We start from the raw sequence: 26,681 nt of genomic DNA on the forward strand, positions 1-26,681 counted from the left end.
ATCACACTAACTGTCTGTCACACCATACAATTATATATGCACAATTTACCTGTACAAGCACAGGCACAGAAAGGTATCAACACAGTATTCCTTGATGATCATCCCTTCCATTTAGGTTAACATAACAAAGCAGTGAGTGACATTTTAACAGAACTGCGAGGGAACTATGTTATCAAATGCTCACTGAGCAGTCAGGAGCTGAGCGAAGTATCAGGCCTGGTGTCAGTTCTGTTAAACTGAACATTAATGGTTATTTACAGTTCAGTTCATGGTATTTAAATTGGAGTTCACACCAAACTTGAGGATATAGAATTGGAGATTAATTGGAATTACAGTAGAATTCAGCTTGATGAAGGTTTGTAAAGAGATGTCATTTGCAATAGCTAATGTGAGTTAAATAAAAGGCCTTAGAATAAATTAAAGTGTATTTTTATTCAGTAACTTAACCACTTTATACAGTTTATTGCACAATTAATTTTCAAACCCTTTCTCTTAAAACTACAAAATGTATAGCATGTCACTCAGAAAACATGCTTTGCGTCTGGAGTCAGTATATGAGGAGTGTGTTGTGTCAGCAGCAGTAAACAGCAGTAAACACTAACTACTGATGTCCTTTCTGCAGACGTCCATGCCAGCATCACCTTAATCATTGCACAAAACAAGCTGAACAGTTTTCATCACTGAAGCTCCTGCCAAACGTGTGTCAACACTCTCTGAGTCACTGTAACTCTTTCTGTAGCCTCGACAGTCAAAATAATGGACAGCTGGTTCCTGCATTTGTATACATTACCTTAAGCATGAGGTGATGAGGTTCATGGTTTCATTAACTCAGGAAAAGCTTACGCTCTCAGTTAACTTTGTTTCTTCTGTTTATTCCTTGTTGCTTTATTTTGGCAGATACCTGCATGTCGTAATTCCTCCTCTTCACAACCCTGCGAGCTATGTGAATGCCAGCAGCAATCCTGGCTTGTGTTCTTGGCTCATGAAAACTCATTTTGGAGCCTCCTTCTCTGTGGAGCTGCTGAAGGGGAAATCCATTATTGAGTGCAAGTGTAAATACTGAGGCTTAATTACAAAGTTATCATTAAAATGAGGGCTGAAGCTGACTCAGAATTTTGTCAGCTGAATCAGATTTGGCTGTTCAATATGAATATTTGACTATTCGTTCCTTTTTTTCTCATATAGACTATCTGACGATCAGAAAACCCATTGGCGTGAATTTCAGTGATGATTTCGACCACATTAACATAGTCAAATGCAACAGAGTCATGGGAACATATTTTTGAGAATTTGAAAATCAATAAAAGACAGCTGCATATGATTTGAATTGCAGCCTATTTGAATTGCTGACACATAATGTTGGGCTTCCATATGGCTTAGTCGGAATAATGAAACAGGTGGCATACATGTATTTGTGTTTAAATCAAGCTCTTATAGGCTATTTTTTAAATTTCACCTTAAATGTTAAAAACAATGTGTAGCCTAAATGAATAAACAAATGAAACCGTTTAAAATAAATTCACGGCATTGCCCACTATAAAATAATAACTTCTCGCCTTCAACAGGACAGGCTTATTAGGCTGCTGTATTTCTCTTTCAACATAATGCATAAATCTTAAGTGTAAATGAATAAATAAACAAATTAAACTCTTGAAATTGAAGATTTGAGATATTTAAGATGAAAAAGCAAACGTTTGTCTTCAGTCTCTTTTTCGATGGCCGCCTGGCTATGCTACTCACCCGTCATTAGTTTACCAACCACTCCAGCTCAGGTTTCAGCTTCTCTCATCAGTTAACCATGTTGTCATGTGGATTTTTTTTTAGTAAGCACATCAGCTAGCCCTGCTAGAATATAAAAATGTAGTTATGATTCCCCTTATTTATAATTCCTCACTGAAATGTTATCCCTGTGCATTTCTGTAAGCGTCTATCTGTGTTATCCTGTTATTGTAATGCACGCTGACTGACAAAAAACCCCAAAAACAATGACTGCTCGACTCGAAAGATCTCTGGCGCCTGTCGGGCCTCCGCCTGATGATTCGGCTCCTCGACTTTCAGAGGGCAGCCCTAATTAAAACAACAGCAGAATGTCATTATCAGCGTAACCTGGGTAGTCATACTAATTGTGATATCATTCACATTTCATCTGGGCCTGTTTCTTTGGTTCATTTGTTTGTTTGTTCCTGTTCTGGTGGACCCCCCCCCCCCCCCCCCCCCCCCCCAACAAATTCCTGCAGTGGAAAAGAGGCATTCACAGGATTTTAGGCACAGAACAAATGAAGATATATGGACCATTTAAGGCTGATTCCAGGTTGTGGGTTTGCTGAGCTTGGTCTTGCATTTACAGCCAAACACACACACTCATCCATTTCTAGGACTATTTGTGTCATGGGCCGTCCAGTCTGTGTCAGGACTTGATTTATGCTTGAGGGCTGCGGAAGCCTCTGGACGAACAAGTATCAGTGTTACTCTGCTCAAACAAGCAAGTGATTCCCTCTATATTATCATAGGCAACACCTCAGTGCAACGCCTCAGTGCAACTCCTCAGTGCATCACCTCAGTGCAACACCTCAGTGCAACATTGAAAGGCAGGTACAGCCTCGGGACAGTGCTCCACTGACATGTCTGTCTTTGTATTTGTAGTGAAACAGTTGTGGTTCTGCTGAGTTGGCTTCTGATGTGAGTAAAAGGTCTCAGACTCTTGAAAATAATTGCTGTTGAAAACGGGGTGCTGAAGTGCACTGGTGTGGACCTGTGATTCGCTGTGACTGCTGGTGGTGGGTGTTTGGTAGCCAGTTACTAGGGCTTCTTTCACTTTGCTCCTTTCCACATTCCAACTCTTATTACTTTGTTGACATTTTCATTAAGGAAAAGAAAAGCCACAATCAGAACAGCTTGTGCATCATTAGTAAAGGTTATGCTGTTAGCCTAATTTGGAAAAGAAAAAAAAAGCTCAGCTCTGCACAAAAAATTGGATTTCTGTTGGGTTTGCAAACTATCATATCCCCATGTTATTTTCGTATAATTTGAGCAGTGCTTGGCATTAACCATCAGTTGTGACCATTGCATTAACCACCCTGTCGCCCACGACTAAGGCTGTTCATCCCTGCACTCTCAAACAGACTGTGGCCTGGCTCTGACCCTCAGTAGCTCTACCCTGATCCTGTTTTAACCTTTTTCTGACCGTATATTGACACCACAATGGCTCTATTTTGCTGTTTCTTCAAACAAATATGGATCCATTTTATATGATGCAATTAATGTTGGATGTACCAAAGCCATTTGTCCAGTATTGTCAATATGCTGTTGTGCATATCACATTCAACTCTTTTACAGAAATCAACTGACTGCTTGTTATCTTTACCAAAGGACAACAGTCCACTAGAGGTTTGAGAGTGCTACTTTTCACCTCTTGGTAATATTCTCCAGGGATATACAAATGCCTCATTAAAGAATGAAAATATTATTAACCAACTTGTCCCACAGGCAAATTGAGTGTTGTGCCTGATAGTGTTATGAAATTAAGTGAAGTATGCTTCACTCTGTTTTTTCGTCCCACAGTTTCACAGAATTCCTAGAGCCTTTTGAGAGAGTCATCCAACCTGAGGAACTCTGGCTGTATAAAAACCCCCTGGTGGAGTCTGACCACATCCCCAAGAGAGTCATGTTTGTGAGTATGGCTTCTTTCATAACTCTTTTGAAATCAGTCTGTCTGGACAGTCATCACTGGTACATTTACTAGCATAAGACCTTCTTTAAATGAAACATTAGTGCTAATAAAGATGAAACAGTGTTAAGACCCTCCAGGCAATACTAGCCAGTCAGAAATAATGTTGGTACAGACTTTTGCCACTGTAGGTATCAGCATAGCTTGGAGAAAGCTGCTTTGTTCTGTGAAACCCCAGGAGTCTAATTCCACTGAATGTTAACTGACTTTCCTCTGTGCATGTCACCGGTGTTAATTTCTTTAAACAACAGCCTAGTTCCAAAAAAGCATTTTCTTATGACTATTGGCTCTGCAGTCATCGTCAGCTGTGTATTCACTGTAGTGGAGAGGAGTTGTTCAGAATAGTGACAACTCAGTCTCATTATTCACCTGGAAAAGCCATGCTCTGCAGCACACAGTGTATTCTTTACATTACTGAGGAGGTTTCTGGGTACTGAGGAGACAAAAATCAATGCAAATTTAAAAGGTGTACGGGATTATTACACACTGAAGATAGGAGTTTCAAATTTCAACACCACAGACATAATGCAGGGCAGGAAAGGATGAGGCTGTGAGAAAAGACTGTAAGGTTTTGCTGTAGGATAATAAACAGCTGGAGAGAACGCCTATGGATATTTATGATGTCATTGACCTGACCTGATTGAATCCATCTAATCTGAACAATTACAACAGTGCTTTTTCATTACAGCAGTTTGACGCTTCAGAAATCCAAATGAAACAAGTATTTAGGGATTTAAATGCTATCTTATGTATAAGCAGTAAATTCATTAGTTAAGCTCCTCTTTTGATGAAAGAAAGAGAGTAATAAAAAATAAAGGAAGATAACATGTTACGAATTCTAATAGTAGTGATAATCTTATTTGCAAACCAAAGGAGAGGCAAGGCAAGTTTATTTATATAGCACCTTTCATACGCTGTGGTCATTCAAAATGCTTTACAAATGAGAAAATACAAAATACAAAGATAATTCAAATTCAAAGTGAAAAGTTATAAGAGAATAGAAATTAAAACATGATTAAAACAATAGATTTAAAAGAGAAGAAATTTAACATGAAAATAAAAAACAAATTAAAAATCAAATTGAGATAATAAGGTGGCATTACAGGATGGAAATGCAGTAGAGCTAACTGTGTGTTAAACAGAGCTGAAAGCCTGGTCAAATAGGAATGTTTTCAGCCTGGGTTTGAAAGTGTCTAGTGTTGGGGCTCTTCTAATGCTCTCTGTCAACTGGTTCCATTTAAGAGCAGTGTAATAGCTAAATGCTGCTTCTCCATGTTTCGTCTTTACCTTAGGCAGGACTAACTGACTCGTTCCTAATGATCTGAGAGTTCTGCTCAGCTCATATTGCTGCAGCATATCAAATACATATGCTGGACTTGCACCATTAAGCGATTTATAGAGCGGTAATAGTACCTTAAAGTCTACTCTGTAACTTACTGGTAGCCAGTGTAAGGATTTAAGAATGGGGGAGATGTGTTCCCTTCTTTTACTCCTACTGAGAACTCTGACAGCTGCATTTTGAATCAACTGAAGCTGTTTGACTGTCTTTTTTGGAGTCCAGTTAAGAGATCATTGCAGTAATCAATCCTGGTAGAAATAGAGGCATGGATGAGTTTCTCCAGGTCTGGTTTAGTCAGAAAATCTCTAATCTTGTTGATGTTCTTAAGGTGATTTAGTAACTGCTTTGACATGACTGCTAAGGCTGAGATCAGAGTTCATTAGTACACTAAGGTTACTTGTTAGTTCTTTAGATTTTAGGGCTCTCCAATCCAGGTAGGCAGCTAGTCTGTGCCTCTCATTGCTATTCCTGAATAAAATAATCTCTGTTTTATCTTTATTCAACATCAGAAATTTTGTCCCATCCAGTTAGTGATGTGCTCAAGGCACTTACAAAGTGAGTCAAGGAGACCAAAGTTGTTAGGAGAGAGGGCCAAGTAAATCTGAGTATCATCTGCATAGCTGTGGTAAGATATCTCATAGTCTTGTAAGATTTGGCCAAGAGGGAACATGTATAAATTGAATGAGAGTGGCCCAAGAATTGAACCCAGGGGCACACCACAGGTTACTGGCACTCTCTCATAAACACTATTTTCTATTTCAACAAAGTAGTTCCTTTCTTGCGGATATGAACTGAGCCATTTTAGGACAGTTCCTGAGAGTCCAACCTAGTTCTCAAATCTATCTATGAGAATTTTATGGTCAATGGTATGAAAACCAACACTGAGATCGAGCAATAGTAGAAAAGATCATTTTCCAGAGTCTGTATTTAAGCAAATGTCATTAATAACTTTAATTAGAGCAGTCTCAGTACTATGATTAGGTGGGAATCCTGGCTGAAATTTTTCTTTTTTAAGAGAGGCTTCACAACTGCAGTTTTTAATGTGTTAGGAAAAATGGCTGACATGAGTGAGGTGTTTACTATCTGAAGTAAATTCACTGATATTGAATAAAACATTTTCTTTAAAAAGTTGGTTGGTAGTGTGTCAAGACTACAGGTGGATGATTTGAGATGACTCACTGTATTAATTAAAATTTCAGTATTAATAGCACTATACTGGGATATTTTAACCACAGATAACCACATCTAGAGTGTGGACACGTGTCGAGAGAGTCCAAAAGAGTCCAGTATGGCACAGAATTCCTTGGCATCACTGTCCTTGGGATTATCAATATGGATGTTAAAATCACCAGCAATAAGAAAATGATCAAAATCAGTGGAAATAAAAGGTAACATATCTGTAAATTCATCAATAAAATTAGCATTGTACTTCGGAGGCCCATAGACAATTACTAGTAATATTCTTGGAGCCCCTCTCAGAACTGCACAGAGATAGCCAAGTAGAGCAGCTATGCCTCCACCAATCTTGCCAGCATGCGAGACATTTATAAAGTTAAAGTTTGGTGGAGCTGTCTCAATTAATACGGTTTCAGTGCTACATTCATTTAACCATGTTTCTATTCAAAGCATAAAATCAAGCCCGTGGACTGTAATAAAATCATTATTCGAATGAAACTTGTTTGTGAGAGATCTAATACTGACTCAGTAACCTCCAAACGCTGTGACTCACATTTATATACTGTAGATTGGATGCATTCGCATTATCTGATATGTACCTCCTGTTCTTTCTGTCTCTGATAAGCACTGGAATGAGACAGATTACCAGCACACAGGGTTGGAGCTGGTTTTGAGAATATGTACTGCTGACATCATCACTGTAGCAGCACGGACCTGAAAAACATCAGTTGACCAGATTACTTGAGAATGGGGTGACCTCTTCCCTTTCAGTGGAGGAAGGTTGGTGGAGCTCCTGCTGATGATGGGGTAGAGAGCGAAGCTGCCTTTCTGGTGGTTGAGGAACTTGTCTCTTTCTTTGAGGTACTACAGGTAGTGGAGGGGAGGGGGGTCATTGGGTCCCTGAGGCAGAAAAAAAGGGTGGAGGAGAATCTGGGCTGATTTTTTGCTGTACCTGAGTCCTGGCTGACAGGGAAAGTGACAGCCTCGTCCCAGCTGACACCAGCTTCTCCATGGTTGCTGACAGGTTCAGGTAGGGTGGGGGTGGGGGGTGGTGGAGATGGAGGATAATGTAGATTGCTCATGCGGTTTTGGTGTCTCCAGCAGCTGATTTGGTTGATCATCATCATGGCTCTCATCCAGTAAGAGCTGTTTCATCTTTCCTTCTGCCCACGACATGTTTCATAGCATTCAGGATCTTCATCAGGAGGTGCTCCATAGGAACACTAACAGCATCATGTCAGAGCTCCTGCGTGAACCTTGTGTTCTGTCTCCCCCTGTCTGTCAGTGTTTGTTTTGTTTTCCTCACCATGTGCTATTTATTTACTTTTTGTCATGTGCTCTGGACTCCACCCCTCACCTGCTACCCATTATCCTACACATCTGTTCCTTGTTCCCTCATTGCCCTCTGCCTGTTTAAGTCTGCCTGGTTAAGTCTGCCTATTTAAGTCTGCCTGGTTAAGTCTGCCTGTCTGCCTATTTAAGTCTGCCTATTTAAGTCTGCCTGGCTAAGTCTGCCTGTCTGCCTATTTAAGTCTGCCTGGTTCTGTCTGCCTGGTTAAGTCTGTCAGTTTTTCACTATTGTTTGTCAGTTTGTCTCAATGTGCTCTGTGTTATGTTCTAGCCAGATTCTCTGTAAGTGACATACAGTTTTTGACTACTGCCTGATGTTGTCTGACTTTGTTATTCATCTCATGGATTTTGGAATCTCAGCCTGCATGTACCTTTTGGTTTGGTTTTTGACTGTCTCAGGATCCGGTCTCTGTCTGCTGTTTGGACTGTGTGCCTGCCTCTGATTGCTCTCTTGGTTGCGAACTCTGTGTTTGGATCCTGACTTTTGCCTCCTGTTTTTGGACTGTTTGTTGATAAACTACCTTTTGCTGAGGGACCTGTCTAGATCTGTGACTGAATCCCTGCCTGTGTCCGAACACACAGACAGTAGTGTCTCATTCTGTCAGACTGTTACCCAGTAGAAACAGACTGAACGTAATTCTCTGGCTACCCCCTGGAGTCTAACGCCAGCATCAGACACCTATAACAGCATAAGACAATATTCTGTTGTGTGTCAACATCTGACATATTGACATGTGCCATGGACAACACTCTGCCTTCATCCAGTAATCTGTACAGACAGCTCTGCTATGCCTACCAGAACATGTAGATACTGTCCCTACCAGAACATGTAGAATGTGAGCACTGGTCATTTCTTTGGTTCACCTTTTTGTAAAAAAAAAAAAAAAAAATCATTCATTTAATTTCATTCTAAAGATGTGTTAAAGATCTTAGGAGTGGAGTTGTTCGGGTCTTTGGAACTCCACTTGTTTGTCATCCATGAAGACGGCTGCGCGCGCCCCCCCCCTTCATTCCACTCATAGCCTTCACTCTGACACAGTCACTCAGCGGCAGCTGAACTGAATAAACTCCTCTGGGCCAGAAATAAGCTGAGTGTGAAGAATGCCCCGGTTTCTAATCAAGAGACAAGAACAGATTGGCTGTTAATCTGAAACTCAAAGATGCTATAAAACTTTGACTCTGCTAGCCCATTTTGTTGAGTGTAGAGTAGCATCCAGTGTTTAATGTTTGATGTTTATTGTGCTGTGGATCTGTTTGTGATGTTTCTTTGTTTTTACAGGCGATTTCATTTCTCACCCCTTTGGCTGTAATTTTGGTGGTGAAGATTATCCAGCGGACAAATAAAACTGATATCAGAGAGGCCTGTTTAGGTAAGAGATGACCAGCCTGCATGGCTCAGGAAAGCACTGCTATTTTCCACCATGTTTCAGATGGTTCTGGTGACTAGCTTAATCAACCATCTGTCCTCTTAACCAGAACACATTCTGCTGAGAAATAATAATTTTATTGAAAGATGTTTCTTTAAAATCACCATGCATTCCACAGACTGCTAGTTTTATATTTGTGAGTTGTAATGCTCAGAAAAGCCATTTAGAGAGAGAAATGTAATAGTGTTCCAATTTAAAATTCCAAAAACAAATGAGGGTTAACTTTAACTTTGCATCACTATGGAGATTTCAGTCTTACTCACTGTGGACTGACACAGGAGACAGTTACAAGAATGAAACACATCACGTTTCATCAGAGGGAAAATGATTGCATTCTGTACATTTGACCTTAGACCAATAATCAGTCATTTCTCATAGCTGTCAAGGGAAATTACTGAGAGAACACTAAGGTTCCGTTTTTTGAAGGACCTGAACGCACATTCAACGTTAGTTCTCACTTGGAACCGAAGCTTTCTTATTGCTTATGGCCAAACAGTCTGTGTGGTGTGCTGCTGTACCGTATTAGAGCTGTGTCAGTATGGCTCTGCACTTAAGGTCTCACAGAGGTTTTGCTTTATGTGTCTCTCTCTCACACACACACACACACACACACAAATCTCCAGAAAAAGATAAACTGGAAAACAAAATGAGGTTTTAAGGCTGTAATAATTCTGTGTGTAGTAATATTGTTGTCTACAGTATTTATTTCTGTGTGCGGTAATATTGTTGTCTACAGTATTTAATTCTGTCTGGCATTGAATGCTGTTTCATTTCAGACTGTATTTTATTTCACACTGTACTGATCATCAGTTTTTAATTATGAAATCATTTTTTGGTACAGGAAGATAAAAGGTGACTTTTTTTTTACATGCAGATCTAATGGAGAGTAACAGGGTTAATTCACCACCTGAGAACATGCAAATAACCACTGCTCTTCCCAGAGAAGCAGCCGCTTTCTGTGCTGAACTCTTGAATTATTGATTAAGAGCCGTTGGCAAAGAACTCAGTTTGGTTGTAATCAGCCTTCGCTAGCTGCTGAACGAAGACTGGCTGTTTGACTGGCCGCTAATGCTAAGCTCTATGGCCCCCACTAGGTCACAGAGCCCCGACAACATGAAAGTTTAAAAGAAAAGCAGAATGCAATAAATGTTTAATTTTTAAACCAGTTTACAAATTATGACCAGACCTTGTCTAGCTAAATAGCATATGTTTTTTGAGCATTTTCTCCATTTTACATAAACTGACTTATTCCATGCCTCTAACATCTACAGATTATTTACAGTATTCCCTGTGCTAACTGTGTAAGGGGCAGTGCACTGCAGCTGAAGGATTTAGGGACAGTTTTATCTCCTGTTCTGACCCTGTCAGCTTTGATTACTCATGTTTAATGCCAAACGATCTATTATAGTTTGCCTGCAGATTCACACCTTCTATTACAGCTGTGTTCTCTGAGAGCAGTATTCCTTACTCTCTCTAATCCAAATGTCCATATGTATTCCACACCTCCACCCAACCCTACGTACCAGCCCTCCAACCACACGAAGCACCACCCACACCCACACCACACCCCTCCACCCAAACCCACACACACCTCCACCCAAACCCACACACCCCTCCACCTTAACACACACACACCTCCACCCAAACCCACACACACACCTCCACCCAAACCCACACACACACCTCCACCCAAACCCACACACACCTCCACCCAAACACACACACACCCCTCCACCCAAACCCACACACACCTCCACCCAAACCCACACACACCTCCACCCAAACCCACACACACCACCACCCAAACCCACACACACCTCCACCCAAACCCACACACACCTCCACCCAAACACACACACACCCCTCCACCCAAACACACACACCTCCACCCAAACCCACACACACCTTCACCCAAACCCACACACACCACCACCCAAACCCACACACACCACCACCCAAACCCACTCACCCCTCCACCCAAACCCACACACCCCTCCACCCAAACACACACACACCTCCACCCAAACACACATACACCTTCACCCAAACACACACACACCTTCACCCAAACCCACACACACCTCCACCCAAACCCACACACCCCTCCACCTTAACACACACACACCTCCACCCAAACCCACACACACACCTCCACCCAAACCCACACACACCTCCACCCAAACACACACACACCCCTCCACCCAAACACACACACCTCCACCCAAACCCACACACACCTTCACCCAAACCCACACACACCACCACCCAAACCCACTCACCCCTCCACCCAAACCCACACACCCCTCCACCCAAACACACACACACCTCCACCCAAACCCACACACACCACCACCCAAACCCACACACACCTCCACCCAAACCCACACACACCACCACCCAAACCCACACACACCTTCACCCAAACCCACACACACCACCACCCAAACCCACACACACCTCCACCCAAACCCACACACACCACCACCCAAACACACACACACCTCCACCCAAACACACACGCACCTCCACACCCCTCTGCTGTCCTGCTGATGGTGGCACTGTTCCTGGGCTGTGCTCAGGCTGAGGTGCATGTAGAGCTCTCCTGTTGTGTGAGGACAGGGACTCACTGCAGCTTCCACACTCCCCACAGACTAATACTGCTGCTGCCAGAGAGCTGAGTGGGAAGAGCCACAGAGAGGAAAATCCTGACAGCTTGTCAAAGACAAACACAAAGGAAGACAGCCAGAGCTATCAGTGTGAGAACCACCCGAGCAGTGCATACGGTTTCTTGGTTTAAAATATCTTATTGGCTACACACCTGCGTGTCCCACGCAGCTCCTTTAACATATCACATGACCACAGGTCTGCCATCACAGACAAACCCAGAGTACTGTTTCTATTTCCAGGTAAAATATTCTCTCTCTCTGTGTGGTTGTGTGTGTGTTTCCTTCGATGAAAAATACATTCATGATATCGTACTACAGAGTTCAATCCTGTATACCAACTATACCTATATGTACTATACCTATCCTCTGGAGTAGATTCAACATCCAGGCACATTACTCATCAACTCCTCAACTCCAGCATCACTCACCCAGAAAAGGAGGAAATCAGGCAGATAAGTGTCAGGCCAGACCAGCGGTTCGACACTGTCAGGGGGCTGTACATAGACAAAGTGGGTGAGGTAGCTGTTTCAGTGCCAGCTCCACTGAGACTGTGTGACTGTGACTGTGACTGAGACTGTGTGACTGATACTGTGTGACTGATACTGTGAGACTGAGACTGTGTGACTGAGACTGTGACTGAGACTGTGTGCCTGAGACTGTGTGACTGATACTGTGACTGTGTGACTGTGACTGTGTGACTGATACTGTGTGACTGTGACTGTGACTGAGACTGTGTGACTCAGACTGTGTGACTGTGACTGTGTGACTGATACTGTGTGACTGATACTGTGTGACTGTGACTGTGACTGAGACTGTGTGACTGAGACTGTGTGACTGAGACTGAGACTGTGTGACTGTGACTGTGTGACTGAGACTGAGACTGTGTGACTGAGACTGTGTGACTGAGACTGTGAGACTGTGACTGTGTGACTGGGACTGTGTGACTGAGACTGTGACTGTGTGACTGAGACTGTGTGACTGTGACTGTGACTGTGTGACTGAGACTGTGTGCCTGTGACTGTGTGACTGATACTCTGTGACTGTGTGCCTGTGACTGTGACTGTGTGACTGAGACTGTGTGCCTGTGACTGTGTGCCTGAGACTGTGAGACTGTGACTGTGTGACTGAGACTGTGTGACTGAGGCTGATAATGTGAGACTGAGACTGTGTGACTGAGACTGTGTGACTGAGACTGTGTGACTGAGGCTGATACTGTGTGACTGAGACTGTGTGACTGAGACTGAGACTGTGTGACTGAGACTGTGACTGTGTGACTGTGACTGTGTGACTGAGACTGAGACTGTGTGACTGAGACTGTGACGGTGTGAGACTGTGTGACTGAGACTGAGACTGTGTCACTGAGACTGAGACTGTGACTGTGTGACTGAGACTGTGTGACTGTGACTGTGTGACTGAGACTGTGTGACTGAGGCTGATACTGTGTGACTGAGACTGTGTGACTGAGACTGTGAGACTGAGACTGTGTGACTGAGACTGTGTGCCTGAGACTGTGTGACTGATACTGTGACTGTGTGACTGTGACTGTGTGACTGAGACTGTGTGACTGAGACTGAGACTGTGTGACTGAGACTGTGACTGTGTGACTGAGACTGTGTGACTGAGACTGTGTGACTGAGACTGTGACTGTGTGACTGATACTGTGTGACTGATACTGTGTGACTGAGACTGTGACTGTGTGACTGAGACTGTGACTGTGTGACTGAGACTGTGTGACTGAGACTGTGTGCCTGTGACTGTGACTGTGTGACTGAGACTGTGACTGTGTGACTGAGACTGTGTGACTGAGACTGTGTGACTGAGACTGTGAGACTGAGACTGTGTGACTGATACTGTGACTGTGCGACTGTGACTGTGTGACTGAGACTGTGTGACTGAGACTGTGTGACTGAGACTGTGTGACTGAGGCTGATACTGTGTGACTGAGACTGTGTGACTGAGACTGTGAGACTGAGACTGTGTGACTGAGACTGTGACTGAGACTGTGACTGTGTGACTGAGACTGTGTGACTGAGACTGTGTGACTGAGACTGTGACTGTGTGACTGAGACTGTGTGACTGATACTGTGTGACTGAGACTGTGACTGAGACTGTGACTGTGTGACTGAGACTGTGACTGTGTGACTGAGACTGTGTGACTGAGACTGTGTGACTGAGACTGTGAGACTGAGACTGTGTGACTGATACTGTGACTGTGTGACTGTGACTGTGTGACTGAGACTGTGTGACTGAGACTGTGTGACTGAGACTGTGTGACTGAGGCTGATACTGTGTGACTGAGACTGTGTGACTGAGACTGTGAGACTGAGACTGTGTGACTGAGACTGTGACTGAGACTGTGACTGTGTGACTGAGACTGTGTGACTGAGACTGTGTGACTGAGACTGTGACTGTGTGACTGAGACTGTGTGACTGATACTGTGTGACTGAGACTGTGACTGAGACTGTGACTGTGTGACTGAGACTGTGACTGAGACTGTGACTGTGTGACTGAGACTGTGTGACTGAGACTGTGTGACTGAGACTGAGACTGTGTGACTGAGACTGTGTGACTGAGACTGTGACTGTGTGACTGAGACTGTGTGACTGAGACTGTGACTGTGTGACTGAGACTGTGTGACTGAGACTGAGACTGTGTGACTGAGACTGTGTGACTGAGACTGTGACTGTGTGACTGAGACTGTGTGACTGAGACTGTGACTGTGTGACTGAGACTGTGTGACTGAGACTGTGAGACTGAGACTGTGTGACTGATACTGTGACTGTGTGACTGTGACTGTGTGACTGAGACTGTGTGACTGAGACTGTGTGACTGAGACTGTGTGACTGAGGCTGATACTGTGTGACTGAGACTGTGTGACTGAGACTGTGTGACTGAGACTGAGACTGTGTGACTGAGACTGTGTGACTGAGACTGTGACTGTGTGACTGAGACTGTGTGACTGAGACTGTGACTGTGTGACTGAGACTGTGTGACTGAGACTGTGTGACTGAGACTGTGAGACTGAGACTGTGTGACTGATACTGTGACTGTGTGACTGTGACTGTGTGACTGAGACTGTGTGACTGAGACTGTGTGACTGAGACTGTGTGACTGAGGCTGATACTGTGTGACTGAGACTGTGTGACTGAGACTGTGAGACTGAGACTGTGTGACTGAGACTGTGACTGAGACTGTGACTGTGTGACTGAGACTGTGTGACTGAGACTGTGTGACTGAGACTGTGACTGTGTGACTGAGACTGTGTGACTGAGACTGTGTGACTGAGACTGTGACTGAGACTGTGACTGTGTGACTGAGACTGTGACTGAGACTGTGACTGTGTGACTGAGACTGTGTGACTGAGACTGTGTGACTGAGACTGAGACTGTGTGACTGAGACTGTGTGACTGAGACTGTGACTGTGTGACTGAGACTGTGTGACTGAGACTGTGTGACTGAGACTGTGACTGTGTGACTGAGACTGTGTGACTGAGACTGTGTGACTGAGACTGTGAGACTGAGACTGTGTGACTGATACTGTGACTGTGTGACTGTGACTGTGTGACTGAGACTGTGAGACTGAAACTGTGTGACTGAGACTGTGTGACTGTGACTGTGTGACTGAGACTGTGTGACTGAGACTGTGACTGAGACTCTGTGACTGTGACTGTGTGACTGATACTGTGACTGTGACTGTGTGACTGAGACTGTGTGACTGAGACTGTGACTGAGACTGTGTGACTGTGACTGTGACTGTGTGACTGATACTGTGACTGAGACTGTGAGACTGTGACTGTGTGACTGAGACTGTGTGACTGAGGCTGATAATGTGAGACTGAGACTGTGTGACTGAGACTGTGTGACTGAGGCTGATACTGTGTGACTGAGACTGTGTGACTGAGACTGAGACTGTGTGACTGAGACTGTGTGACTGTGACTGTGTGACTGAGACTGTGTGACTGAGGCTGATACTGTGTGACTGAGACTGTGTGACTGAGACTGTGACTGAGACTGTGTGCCTGAGACTGTGTGACTGATACTGTGACTGTGACTGTGTGACTGAGACTGTGTGACTGAGACTGTGACTGAGACTGTGTGACTGAGACTGTGACTGTGTGACTGAGACTGTGTGACTGAGACTGTGAGACTGAGACTGTGTGACTGATACTGTGACTGTGTGACTGTGACTGTGTGACTGAGACTGTGTGACTGAGACTGTGTGACTGAGACTGTGTGACTGAGGCTGATACTGTGTGACTGAGACTGTGTGACTGAGACTGTGAGACTGAGACTGTGTGACTGAGACTGTGACTGAGACTGTGACTGTGTGACTGAGACTGTGTGACTGAGACTGTGTGACTGAGACTGTGACTGTGTGACTGAGACTGTGTGACTGAAACTGTGTGACTGTGACTGTGTGACTGAGACTGTTTGACTGATACTGTGACTGTGTGACTGAGACTGTGACTGTGTGACTGAGACTGTGTGACTGAGACTGTGTGACTGAGACTGAGACTGTTTGACTGATACTGTGACTGTGTGACTGAGACTGTGACTGTGTGACTGAGACTGTGTGACTGAGACTGTGTGACTGAGACTGTGTGACTGTGTGCCTGTGACTGTGACTGTGTGACTGTGACTGTGTGACTGAGACTGTGTGACTGAGACTGTGTGACTGAGACTGTGAGACTGAGACTGTGTGACTGATACTGTGACTGTGTGACTGTGACTGTGTGACTGAGACTGTGTGACTGAGACTGTGTGACTGAGACTGTGTGACTGAGGCTGATACTGTGTGACTGAGACTGTGTGACTGAGACTGTGAGACTGAGACTGTGTGACTGAGACTGTGACTGAGACTGTGACTGTGTGACTGAGACTGTGTGACTGAGACTGTGTGACTGAGACTGTGACTGTGTGACTGAGACTGTGTGACTGAAACTGTGTGACTGTGACTGTGTGACTGAGACTGTTTGACTGATACTGTGACTGTGTGACTGAGACTGTGACTGTGTGACTGAGACTGTGTGACTGAGACTGTGTGACTGAGACTGAGACTGTTTGACTGATACTGTGACTGTGTGACTGAGACTGTGTGACTGAGACTGTGTGACTGAGACTGTGTGACTGAGGCTGATACTGTGTGACTGAGACTGTGTGACTGAGACTGTGAGACTGAGACTGTGTGACTGAGACTGTGACTGAGACTGTGACTGTGTGACTGAGACTGTGTGGCTGAGACTGTGTGACTGAGACTGTGACTGTGACTGTGTGACTGAGACTGTTTGACTGATACTGTGACTGTGTGACTGAGACTGTGACTGTGTGACTGAGACTGTGTGACTGAGACTGTGTGACTGAGACTGAGACTGAGACTGTGACTGAGACTGTGTGACTGAGACTGTGAGACTGTGTGACTGTGACTGATACTGTGACTGTGTGACTGAGACTGTGAGACTGAAACTGTGTGACTGAGACTGTGTGACTGAGACTGTGACTGAGACTGTGTGACTGAGACTGTGACTGAGACTGTGTGACTGTGACTGTGACTGTGTGACTGATACTGTGTGACTGAGACTGAGACTGTGTGACTGAGACTGTGTGACTGAGACTGTGACTGTGTGACTGAGACTGTGTGACTGAAACTGTGTGACTGTGACTGTGTGACTGAGACTGTTTGACTGATACTGTGACTGTGTGACTGAGACTGTGACTGTGTGACTGAGACTGTGTGACTGAGACTGTGTGACTGAGACTGAGACTGTGACTGAGACTGTGTGACTGAGACTGTGAGACTGTGTGACTGTGACTGATACTGTGTGCTAGGACAATGGAGGAGGAGGAGGGTGTTTTCATGAGTAGTCTGTGGATGATTGTTCGTTTTGAAACAGAAATGATGGCATCATTCTCTTCGCTAAAAATATTCTAAAATATAAATGTGGGTGTATTTGGCACAGTACTACCAATCCAAGTTTAAAGTGACAGATCACAAATGGAGTGGTCTATAATAGTTTGTATCAGTACTTCTCGTAAATTTATATAAGTGTTGTCATTTATATGAAAAAGTGTCTAACAGGACAATAATCATATCCGCTGTATCAGAGAGGTGTGAGAATGTGGCCGAACTCTGTCACGGAGGCCTAATTTGACTCAATAAAAAACACATTTGTTTACTGTTGATGAAATGGATTCTCATTCACACTTTACAAGACAAACTCACCTCATCCAGACCTCAAAGTCAACACAAAGCTTTTTTACAGAGAGTAGATTTTAAAATACTGAAAATATTTTGGCTGTAGTATTTTTTTCTAAATGATGCCTTTAAATGAAATATCAATGACACTGTTTGATTAACAATTTAAAAAGCTGACTTAGTGAAATATAGATGTAAACAGACATTTAAATGTTTTCAGAACTGGCTGTGAGTTAAAGAGCTTGGTGGGAGAAGATCGGCCAAAACACTTCTGTAACTGGGTCTTATTCACTGGGGCCTCCCGCACCCTCTGTATGTCCACTGTCCTGGGCCTTATTCACTGGGCCCTCTGGCACCCTCTGTGCATCCACTGTCCTGGGCCTTATTCACTGGGGCCTCCCGCACCCTCTGTATGTCCACTGTCCTGGGCCTTTTTCACTGGGCCCTCTGGCACCCTCTGTGCATCCACTGTCCTGGGCCTTATTCACTGGGGCCTCCCGCACCCTCTGTATGTCCACTGTCCTGGGTCTTATTCACTGGGGCCTCCCGCACCCTCTGTACATCCACTGTCCTGGGCCTTATTCACTGGGGCCTCCCGCACCCTCTGTACGTCCACTGTCTTGGTTACACTGCTGCACTCAGCCACATGACCCAACATGACCCAGGGTTACATTCTCTGTGGCACAAAGTACCATTTTTGCTCATTTACACGAACAGTCATCCTGCCTATAAAACACAGGGCCCACAGGATCACATGACTGTAAACCACAGAACCAAACCCCAGTCGAATCTATTCACTCTATTACAGACTATTTTCATTCAACTATTCATTATCTTCACATATTAATAAAGATGTAGTGTCAAAACTATTATGTGAATGGGTCAAAAAATATACAGTTTAAATGATGTTGACTGCAGGGAGTGTCCTTTGGCGGCCATCAGATCGCACGGTTACATGGTGCATGCCCTTGTTCAGCACAGACAGGGTATTGATATTCTCATCCTTATCTTCACCAGCTTTATTTACCTGATGCTTCACCAGCTTTATTTACCTGATACATCACCAGCTTTATTTACCTGATGCTTCACCAGCTTTATTTACCTGATACATCACCAGCTTTATTTACCTGATGCATCACCAGCTTTATTTACCTGATACATCACCAGCTTTATTTACCTGATGCATCACCAGCTTTATTTACCTGATACATCACCATCTTTATTTACCTGATGCTTCACCAGCTTTATTTACCTGATGCTCCACCAGCTTTATTTACCTGATGCTTCACCAGCTTTATTTACCTGATGCTTCACCAGCTTTATTTACCTGATACATCACCAGCTTTATTTACCTGATGCATCACCAGCTTTATTTACCTGATACATCACCAGCTTTATTTACCTGATACATCACCAGCTTTATTTACCTGATGCTCCACCAGCTTTATTTACCTGATACATCACCAGCTTTATTTACCTGATACATCACCATCTTTATTTACCTGATACATCACCAGCTTTATTTACCTGATACATCACCAGCTTTATTTACCTGATGCATCACCAGCTTTATTTACCTGATGCATCACCAGCTTTATTTACCTGATACATCACCAGCTTTATTTACCTGATGCAGCGGCCATCTCCTCACCACGTCTGACTCAGTTTGAGGTGCCATAATCATTTTTTTTTCATTTGGACTAAAATGGATTTTAGACTCGTCTTGACTGACTCCCAGCCTTAGCTCTGCCTGCAGGAGGATGTTTTCAGCGTGTGGAGGTGTTAGCTGGTCTGTTCATAATGTCTCTGTGTCTTTCTCTGTCCTACAGCTGTTTCCCTGGCACTGGCCCTCAATGGTGTCTTCACTAATACCATCAAGTTGATAGTTGGCAGGTAATGCACACATTATTCAAACTCACTCATGACAAACAATGGGAAGTGCTTTACAAAGAGAAGCAATTATTCAGTCCCGACAACAACAGTAAATTTAATACCAATGATTAACAGTTACCAACACAACAATGGACAGACTCAATATATTATAATAATACATTTATTAAAAAATCAAAACAAAGCCAAGGCTAGAAATAATCCTTTGTGGAGATGAGTAAATCTGTATTTTTCACAGTCTGACTGTAATGTGTCTCTTAGGCCCAGACCTGATTACTTCCACCGCTGTTTCCCTGATGGGCAGACAAACACCAAAATGCTTTGCACTGGACAACAGGATGTGGTGTCAGAGGGGCGAAAGAGTTTTCCCAGTAGCCATTCTTCCTGTGAGTGTCTTATCAACACCTACACTCTAACACTGGGCACCCTACCTCACTGTCCCGCACACAGGCCCCCAACACACCCTAACACGCAGGCCTCAGGGCTGGTCTGTTACCCCAACACACCCTAACACACAGGCCTCAGGGCTGGTCTGTTACCCCAACACACCCTAACACACAGGCCTCAGGGCTGGTCTGTTACCCCAACACACCCTAACACACAGGCGTCAGGGCTGGTCTGTTACCCCAACACTCCCTAACACACAGGCGTCAGGGCTGGTCTGTTACTCCAACACTCCCTAACACGCAGGCCTCAGGGCTGGTCTGTTACCCCAACACACCCTAACACACAGGCCTCAGGGCTGGTCTGTTACTCCAACACTCCCTAACACACAGGCCTCAGGGCTGGTCTGTTACCCCAACACACCCTAACACACAGGCCTCAGGGCTGGTCTGTTACCCCAACACTCCCTAACACACAGGCGTCAGGGCTGGTCTGTTACCCCAACACACCCTAACACACAGGCCTCAGGGCTGGTCTGTTATCCCAACACACCCTAACACACAGGCGTCAGGGCTGGTCTGTTACCCCAACGCGCCCTAACACACAGGCCTCAGGGCTGGTCTGTTACCCCAACATGCCTTAACACACAGGCCTCAGGGCTGGTCTGTTACCCCAACACACCCTAACACACAGGCCTCAGGGCTGGTCTGTTACCCCAACACACCCTAACATACAGGCCTCAGGGCTGGTCTGTTACCCCAACACTCCCTAACACACAGGCCTCAGGGCTGGTCTGTTACCCCAACACACCCTAACACACAGGCCTCAGGGCTGGTCTGTTACCCCAACACGCCCTAACACACAGGCCTCAGGGCTGGTCCGTTACCCCAACACACCCTAACACACAGGCCTCAGGGCTGGTCTGTTACCCCAACACTCCCTAACACACAGGCACACAGGCACACAGTGAAGTGACTTTGTCAGGTTTGCTGGCACTCTCAGACACAGTTTGGAAACATCTTGATCAGTGAGCTGTCTGTGCTCTGCTCTCGGCACAGTGGGGAAAAGAACCAGGCGAGTGCTATGGTGTGTGGGAGGGCTGACTGGGAGCTGTGGGTTAAAGGAACTAAATTAAGAAAGTGATATTTATGTTTACAGAACAAAGACTCTTCTGGAGACTACAGATGTCTTTAGATTGCTGGGATTTTAAAACAAATACAAATATATATTTCATGGACTTCATAGACTCAGGACTGAGAGAGAGAGGGATTGTGTTTGTTCTCATTTAATTAGGGCATTTTCCTCATAATGGGTAAGATTAGCAGAAACGTTTTTATTTATTTATTTGTTTGTTTATTGTAGTTTGTTTGTTTTATGAATAGGAGACATAAGTCATTCACATGTTTGCTTTGTTTGTTTGTTTTTGTTTTCTGAAATTGTTTTTGGATGGAAACAGACGTGCAGAAAGACTCCACATACAAACACATAAAATCAAAAGAACGTGACTGATTAAAACATGTTGATACACAGCTTTCCACATTGCCCCAAGCTTTTAGAGGAGTCATGTCGACAAATTTCAGCATAAGCGTGTTTTTCATAATGTTACTGTATGTAAAGGTCATAGTGACCACACACACTCACCTCCACTGCCGGCCCTCAGTGTCACTGAAGTGTTTAACTTAAGAAAACTGTGGACCTTTCACAGCCTCTGTTAGTATCCAGAGAATCAATCACTCTATTCCAAGCAACTCATTCCATCAGTAATGTAGACAGATAAAGGGAGCAAGGTCTTGGCAATGGGGGTGACTTGATCTTATTTTATGTAAGTATATATTTTTCCCCTTGAATATAATTTTTTAGGTATCCTTACCTGGAATGTCTTTGTACTTCACAGCATGGCTGGTCTTAGTAATAGTTCTGGGGACAGGCAGAGGCAAAACCACTTCATCTTTCAGTATGGTACTCCACTCTCTCTCTCTTTCTGCTATAGCACTGGGTCACTTTATCATCTTTTATATCCCAACATTTTCCCTTATTTATAATGGTACACAGTCTGGTCTGTGGTCTTTTTTTTTAATAAAGTAATTCTTCCCTTCTCATGCAGTCGGAGAGAACTCTCTCTGACTCCAGCCCTGTATCTGTGGCACATGTTCATCCGAAACTGACCTCAGGGGATGTTAATCACTAGCCAATAAGGGAGGAATGAGTCCGCCCCTAGAACAGAATTACGACCGGTGCTTCAGTAACAGGCTGATGTGTGCAAATGGCCTTTGTCATCTTTTCTGGTTCTCAGATCTCATTTGCAGCGTAATCAGGACAGAATTGTATGTCTGTGTGTGGAGCAGATGTATTGATGAAATTGTAGCAATTCCTGCTCAAATCCAGAACAAATGTGAATGGCATCAATGTGCCAAGCCCAGAGCACAGTGTTGATAGTAAAAGGGCTGTATAAGAAGACAAACTGTTGCTCTGACAGACCCAGGCATATCTTGGTGCAGCTAAAGACATAACTTTCCTGACATGCATAAGCCTCCCTCCTGTTTGTTTGATTTATCTGTGAAAAAAGAGGTGTTTTTCAGAGTCTGGGGAGCTGATTGTAATGGTGAAGCTAGTCTACACAGTTCCCTTTTTCCTCAGTACCATCTGAGAGCTGCCGAACCTTGTTCATCACCTGTATTCATATATAATGACTCCACATCCAGTGTGGTCAGCACCCACATATAAACACATGAGGACCCCCCCCCCCCTTGCAGAACTCCTCTGTTCAGTATGTTTTAAATGAAGGGTGGCAAAGGGTGAACAGTGAGTTAAATGATATAGTCCATGCTCTGTATTTAGAGACCATTTCCCTAGAACAACTGTCCATGTCCCTATAACTGTCCATTTCCCTATAACAACTGTCCATTTCCCTAGAACAACTGTCCATGTCCCTAGAACAACTGTCCATTGAGACAGTTCTTATAACTCCTATAATTGTCCATGTGGACAACTGAGTCTCATCTGAGTCTTTTACAATCAGTTCAGGTGTCTCGATAAATTATTTCTCGACATCTGAAGACCGTGTGAACCTATATAAACTGACCTGTGGACTGCAAGTTCTCAGAGCCAGTGGGTATATGAAGGTATCTCTCTTATGAGGATGTAAAGTTGTTTTCACTTCTCTTAACCTTCATCATCCAGTACCCATCCCAAAATTTCCATTGTAAGTCAAAGTCAAACACCATCAGAGGTCTGAGCGTCTGTAAGTGCTCTATGGGAGTGGCCTGCATTGTAAAAGGGACTAAAGAAAGGTTGTGTTGATGCTGTGAGCGTCACTATTAGAGTCACTGAGTTCATAAGTAGTAACGCCATACATACTACATATGTACATTAGAAAAAAAACCCCACTGTCTTACTTTCAAGTTTCAAGTTTCAAGTTTCTGTACAAAGGGGATGGCGATGCAGACAGGAGGCTGACAGGGGGATGAAAGACGATAACACCAGGATGGATCGGTCCACAGGGCGGGAGGAGTCAGGATTACTGGTGTCTCAGGAGTAGCATGTGTGGCTCGACAGAGAGAGAGAGAAAGAAAGAGAGAGAGAGAGAGAGAGAGAGAGACACATTGTTAGATGTTCATTTCCACATAATGGTTAAGGGAAAATATACATCGTGTGCCGAGTGCAGGCAGAGACTCCAGCAAGACTAACTATTACAGCATAGTTAAAAGGGAGAGCTAGAAGATAATACGGACATGATGTCACTCTGGGACACAAGGCGGCCACCCACTCCACAGTCAACAAACCTGAGTGAACATTTTAGAGTGGGGGGGCGACAGCATCCAAACATCCCAGTTAACCAAACATTCTATGCCCAAGAACCCTCCAGATCTGCTCCTTTGCCTAGTAAAGAGCTGTTAGAAAAAGGCTTGGCTAAACAGATAAGTTTTCAGCCTTGACTTAAACATAGAGACTGTGTCTGAGTCTCGAACATTAATTGGGAGGCTATTTCATAACTGTGGGGCTCTGTAAGAGAAGGCTCTGCCCCTTGCTGTAGCCGTCATAACTCGAGGTACCAACAAATAGACTGCACCTTTTGATCTAAGCAGGCGTGGTGGATCATAAAAGACCAGGAGTTCGCGCAGGTACTGTGGCGCAAGACCATTTAATGCTCTATATGTTAATAGTAAGATTTTATAATCAGTATGAGATTTGACTGGGAGCCAGTGCAGTGTGGATAAGATAGGGGTGATGCGATCATATTTTTTGGTTCTAGTAAGAACTCTGGCTGCTGCATTCTGAACTAACTGTAGCTTATTTATACACCTATTAGAACATCCGTACAGTAAGGCATTACAGTAGTCTAACTTAGAGGTAATGAAAGCATGAACCAATTTTTCAGCATCTTGAAATGACAATGCATTTCTTATCCTGTTAATATTTCTAAGATGAAAGAAGGCTATCCTGGTAATATTATCTACATGAGCTTCAAATGAAAGACTGGAGTCAATAATTACACCAAGGTCTTTAACTGCTGCACATGATGAAAGAGAAAGGCCATCCAGAGTAACTATGTGATCGGAAAGCTTAATCCTAGCTGCATGTGATCCTAGTACAAGTACTTCTGTTTTTTCAGAGTTGAGTGAGGGGAAGTTAGTAAGCATCCAGTGCCTAATATCCTTTTGGTGTCTCTCGTCTGGCTTCGCTGAGACATACAACTGTGTGTCATCAGCATAGCAGTGGAAGCTAAAACCGTGTTTACGAATAATATTACCTAGAGGTAGCATATATAAAGAGAAAAGCAGTGGGCCTAAAACAGAACCTTGCTGGACTCCAAACTTTACCTCAGTATGTGCAGAGGACTCACCATTTGCATCAACAAACTGATAACGATCAGTCAAGTAGGACCTAAGCCATAAGAGCGCCGTTCCCTTAACTCCAACAACATTTCCTAGTCTATCAAGGAGAATGGTATGATCGACGGTGTCAAAGGCTGCACTGAGGTCAAGCAACACAAGCAAGGAGACACAACCCTGATCAGAGGCCAGTAATAGGTCATTTGCAACTTTAACCAGTGCTGTCTCTGTGCTGTGATGAGGCCTAAATCCTGACTGATACATTTCATGGATGTTATTCTTATGTAAGTATGAGCATAACTGCTGTGCTACAGTCCTTTCTAGGATCTTGGAGATAAAGGGGAGGTTAGATATTGGCCTGTAGTTGGACAACGAACAGGGGTCAAGGTCAGGTTTTTTAATTAGGGGTTTGATAACTGCTAGTTTAAAAGATTTAGGTACATAGCCAGTGCCAAGGGAGGAATTGATTATTTTTAGAAGCGGTTCAACGACTACTGGTAGTATCTGCTTAAGGAAACGTGTAGGTAAGGGATCTAGTACACAAGTTGGTGATTTTGATGAAGAAATTAGTGAGGTTAATTTGGTCGCTTGAAGGGGAGTAAAACATTCTAATCGCTGATCTGATATAGTTATACTGTTATCTACAGTGTTAGTGATCAAATTATCTGGTTTAAAATTTATAGCCTGGATTGTTTGCCTGATATTTTCAATTTTGCTGTTGAAAACATTCATGAATGCGTCGCCACTGAATACTGTTTCCGAGGTGCTCTTATTCTCAGTTAGTTTTGATACGATATTAAATAAAAATCTAGGATTGATTTTGTTGTCTTCTATTAGGGTGGAGAGATACATTGATCTAGCGGCACTAAGAGCTTTTCTATAGCTCAGGAGGCTCTCCTTCCATGCTAACTGGAATACTACCAATTTAGTTTGGCACCATTTACGTTCTAATTTTCGAGTGGTAAGTTTTAAGGCACGTGTGTGCTCATCATACCAGGGAGCTAGTTTTTTCTCTCTGATTATTTTCCTTTTAAGTGGGGCCACATTATCTAAGGTGTTGCGGAATGTTAACTCTAAAGATTCAGTTGCCTGATCAAGTTCTGTGGGGTGGGACAGTGTTCCAATCAAAGTTGATAACTCTGGGAGATTATTGATAAAGTTCTGCGTAGTGGCTGGCGTAAACATACGTTTATTATGATAGCGTGGCAAGGTGCATATATTATTACTAAGAAACATTTTGAATGAGATAAGATAATGATCTGAGATAGCTTCAGATTGTGGAAATGTGACTATACTTCCCACATTTAATCCGAGTGTTAGTATAAGATCGAGGGTGTGGCCACCATTATGAGTGGGCCCTATGACCGTCTGATTAATCCCTACTGAATCTAGAATGGACACGAACGCTGTTCTCAGAGGGTCCTGTGGGTTATCAAAATGAATGTTAAAGTCTCCGACAATTAGAGCTTTGTCTAAAGAAATAACAAGGTTTGAGATAAAATCTGCAAATTCACAGAGGAATTCAGAGTACGGCCCAGGGGGTCTATAGATAACAATTAGTGTGATAGACTGGGTAGACTTATTTTTTGTGACTACATATGTTATGTTTGTATAAAGAACTTCAAACGCATTGAATTTATGTAGAGGTTTTTGAATGATGCCTAGGTTATCATTATAAATAACTGCAACGCCGCCT

General features: G+C 43.8%; 1 protein-coding gene across 1 annotated transcript in view; it reads left to right on the forward strand.

The window, feature by feature from the left end:
- The window catches only part of plpp4 (phospholipid phosphatase 4), a 55,317-nt gene that overhangs the window by 18,851 nt on the left and 9,785 nt on the right, over window positions 1-26,681 (forward strand). Inside the window, exons 2-5 of the mRNA XM_030772478.1 lie at window positions 3,562-3,670; window positions 8,872-8,962; window positions 19,709-19,772; window positions 20,031-20,155. Coding sequence (XP_030628338.1) covers window positions 3,562-3,670; window positions 8,872-8,962; window positions 19,709-19,772; window positions 20,031-20,155 — 389 coding nt within the window. The remainder of the gene's footprint in view (window positions 1-3,561; window positions 3,671-8,871; window positions 8,963-19,708; window positions 19,773-20,030; window positions 20,156-26,681) is intronic.

This window comes from Chanos chanos, chromosome 4 (assembly GCF_902362185.1).
Source record: "Chanos chanos chromosome 4, fChaCha1.1, whole genome shotgun sequence".
NCBI classification, from domain to species: domain Eukaryota; kingdom Metazoa; phylum Chordata; class Actinopteri; order Gonorynchiformes; family Chanidae; genus Chanos; species Chanos chanos.